General features: G+C 38.1%; 1 protein-coding gene across 3 annotated transcripts in view; it reads right to left on the bottom strand.

Moving 5' to 3' along the window:
* The window catches only part of rabep1 (rabaptin, RAB GTPase binding effector protein 1), a gene marked incomplete at its 5' end in the record, with an annotated part of 25119 nt that overhangs the window by 21396 nt on the left and 287 nt on the right, over nt 1-3436 (bottom strand). For all 3 annotated transcript variants that reach the window (XM_035666374.1, XM_035666375.1, XM_035666376.1), the window contains 2 exon segments: nt 1245-1380; nt 3116-3235. In XM_035666374.1, coding sequence (XP_035522267.1) covers nt 1245-1380; nt 3116-3235 — 256 coding nt within the window.

Below are 3436 nucleotides of genomic sequence, written 5' to 3'. Positions count from 1 at the left end.
ACACACACACAGAAAGTCATATTTCACAGTGGCTTATGTTTAAAAAGTGTGCTTTAATAATTTGAATAACCCCATTATCTTACTGATCTTAATCACTAAATGAAGGATCTGGACAGGACAGTGCTGTATTTCTCTCTACAGCCTTCCCCTCTCGTCAGCCTGTACAGCGAGTACAAGTATATAGAAATATAATGGTTATATGGCTGCACCTAATTCAGTTCAGAGTTTTTTAAGTCGTTTCTTGAGACACTTTTTCAAATATGTGTCTTTATTCATAAGTTAAATTAATGTAAAAGGAATATTCTGAGGCAGTTCAAGACCTATTTTCAAGTAAATTCACAGGTTAATTTGTACTCGTCATCCTCAGATCTTCATCCTCCTGAATTTCTCACCTGCAGGTACATTTTTGAAGTTTTTAAGGTTATAGCTGTTCCTCTGTAAAATGTTACAAAAGATGCTAAAAGATTGATATTGTCAGTCTTGAATTAAATCTTTTCTTTAATGACAGTGAACTCTGTACTTAGACAAACTAATCATCATTGATTAAACACTGATTCAAGTACCAGCCTTTGTATTTTACGCTGATTAACAGATCCTTGTGAGTGATCTTATCTATTGCGAGGGAAAGCTCCCGGCCCTCACCTTTTGTTGAGCCTGATTGTTTCCCTGTAAATAAGTCTGGCCAGAAACTCACTCTGGTTAGAGAGAAATCTACAGCTTTGTTGTGAACTTCTGTCTCCAACGCGCAGTGAATAAAACTCATCTGAACCAGCCACAAAATCGGCCCTGAAGGAATTTTTCTTCCACAAAGACCATTTAGTTGCTGATTTATAACTGTAACACACATATACTCCTTACATTTTTGCTTGTATTGATGCAGTTATTATCATAATTATTGCAGTTACTATTATTGTTGTATATTTTGTCTCATTGTTAGTTTGCCATCACTTTTAATATAGTCATACTATTTTCTGTATTCCTTTTTTTTTAAACTGTCAAATAACTTAACACTAACCACAGATAGGAGCAATGTTAGTGAGATGTATCGGAGCTGGTGTAGACAGCAGTGTTAGTTAAAAGGGAAAAGTTTCTGTCCTGAGAAATGAACCATTAAAGGGACTCAGTTACGTCCATAGTAACCAAGACTTCACAAATCATTCTTCTGTTCAACTCTACTTGTATCCAACCACGTCATCGATTCTTCTACTTATCAAAATACTTTCATAAACAGTATAACAAAGTACCTTCGTGGAGCTCTTTCCGTAGTTTCTCCGCGTCTTCCTGCAGGACAGATTTCTGAGTGTTCAACACGGCCACGTACATCTCCAGGTCTGTACGACACGACTTCTCCGCCTCAAGAACGTGATTGAGCTCCTTAACCTGCGAAAGAAAGTGAGAAACATGTAACTCTGTTTTATTTACATTAAAATGTATCTCAGAAAGAAAGGCTGCTTCTCTGAAGTGAGCAGAGGGAGAGACAACTTGGAGATTATTAGTCGGTATTTTGGCAGCACAACACGCTGTAATCAAAAACACATTCACATAAAATCATATACAGTTGTTGTGGCAAATAGTTGCCAACTTACACACCAAGCAGACACAGAGCAACATTAGCATGTTTTCAATCTCCTTTCAGCTCTACTTTGGACTCCACTAACTCGAGGGAAATATCTGGCTCTTTAGAATCAGAAATACTTTACTGATCTCTGGGAGGAAATTTGCTTCATCACAGTAGCTGAAGGTGCTCACAAGACATTAAAGAAATAGAACAAATAAGAAGAAGAATGTTAAAAATATGCATTATATTACAATATAACTATATATAGAAAATAGGAAAAAAGAAATATCTGGCTCTTTAGCTGCCAAACGCTCCACTTTCTTCACCAGCTAGTTGCTAACGGTGTCTGTCTGCTGCTGATTGCTGTGCAGGTAGCGTACAATGTTTTTATCTGAACCTTTGATCTGAAAAAAAAAAAAAAGGTACTTCCTGCAGGAAACAAAGTTGATGAGAGACCTGAGACTGAAACAAAATGTTAAAGTTGTGGGCTGTAAATCGCTGAAATCCATGAGTCAAGTTCTCAAAAGTATCACAACAAACATGAAATCGTCTCCTCTGTCCATCTGTATTCTCATGTCATAGGAACAGAAGTAACGTGGTTGACATTACCTGTAACAGACAAAGTCAAGCTACAACCACAACCATCCATATCTATGAAAAACACATGCTAACATTAAAAAGCCACTTTCACACCTTCAGCTGGTGTTAATGACACTAAAATATTCATATAAAAATATATACATCATTTAATATATGATATAATATTATACAGTGCTGTAACCACTTCTGTGTGTGCGCTGAAAATGAATCCAGTGTTTGTACTCGACCCTGACTCTCAATGGGAAACAATGGGGATCAGACCGAGCAACACAACACTAACTTGTTGTTCCACTCAGGATTTATATGTCAGGTATCGTTAAATTACTTGCCCACGGACATTCAGCTTACTTTCTAGTTTTCCAAAATATGTTGTGATTTTAGCTTTAGTATCAGGAGAGTTGTGAGTATCGTTGTCTGGAGCTGGTGTGCTGGGAAACAAGCAACAACTTTAACAATGTTAGTGACATTACTTGCTGTGTCGTTGTTTGCTCTACATCAAATACTCCAGTTAAACATACTCCAACTTTAAATACCTGTTTCACAATAATAAAAGCCAAAGCAGGAAACAAAAGGAAAACCAGGAGGAGTGATAACGCCTGGAAGAGATAAGGAGTCGCTCAGAAAAAAACAAATCCTTCCGCTCTTCGCTCTCTGCGTCAGAGCAAGTCGGCATTAAGTCGGACAGAAATCTAATGCGTAGGCCAGGCTCATCTCAAACGAGGCGCTAAATGTGTCATTAATATTACCTCAGCACAAATCTAAGATCTTTTCCCTTCTGATGTAAAAGCTACTTTAAGTGCTGAATGTCTGAAGGAATAGAATTTTCTACTTCCAATATAAGGAAACATTTTTCAGTTGACTCAGAAAAAGGGCAGCTGCCATGCCTGGTCAACATCACGCCCAGTTAACATCCTTTTCCTTTTCCCCAGCTGAATCATCTATTTAGTGCTGACTAACCTTCGAGGCCTCCAGTTCCTTCACCCGGTCCTCGGCTGTAGTCAGCTTGGCTTTGAGGGCCGCGATCTCCTTCTCCATCGGCATCACCACCGAACGCAGCTTCTCTGCATCCTCCTGGGCCTTTAAGAAGGTTTTACACGTCCTCATTAAACATTTATACACAAATTACAATTCTTTTACGCGCTTCATTTCCTTTTACAGCCGCAAGAACATAATATAGGAACGGATGCTGCATTTCAGCGCAGGAAATTATTCCAAAAAACATGAAGAGATAAAACCTAAAGAGTAACTTAACACTCTTTTTCCTTTCTGTAAAACATA

Source organism: Morone saxatilis, unplaced genomic scaffold (genome assembly GCF_004916995.1).
Source record: "Morone saxatilis isolate NCDOM2014 unplaced genomic scaffold, NCSU_SB_2.0 Contig20, whole genome shotgun sequence".
NCBI classification, from domain to species: domain Eukaryota; kingdom Metazoa; phylum Chordata; class Actinopteri; family Moronidae; genus Morone; species Morone saxatilis.
This window is presented reverse-complemented; position numbering and strand designations above follow the sequence as displayed.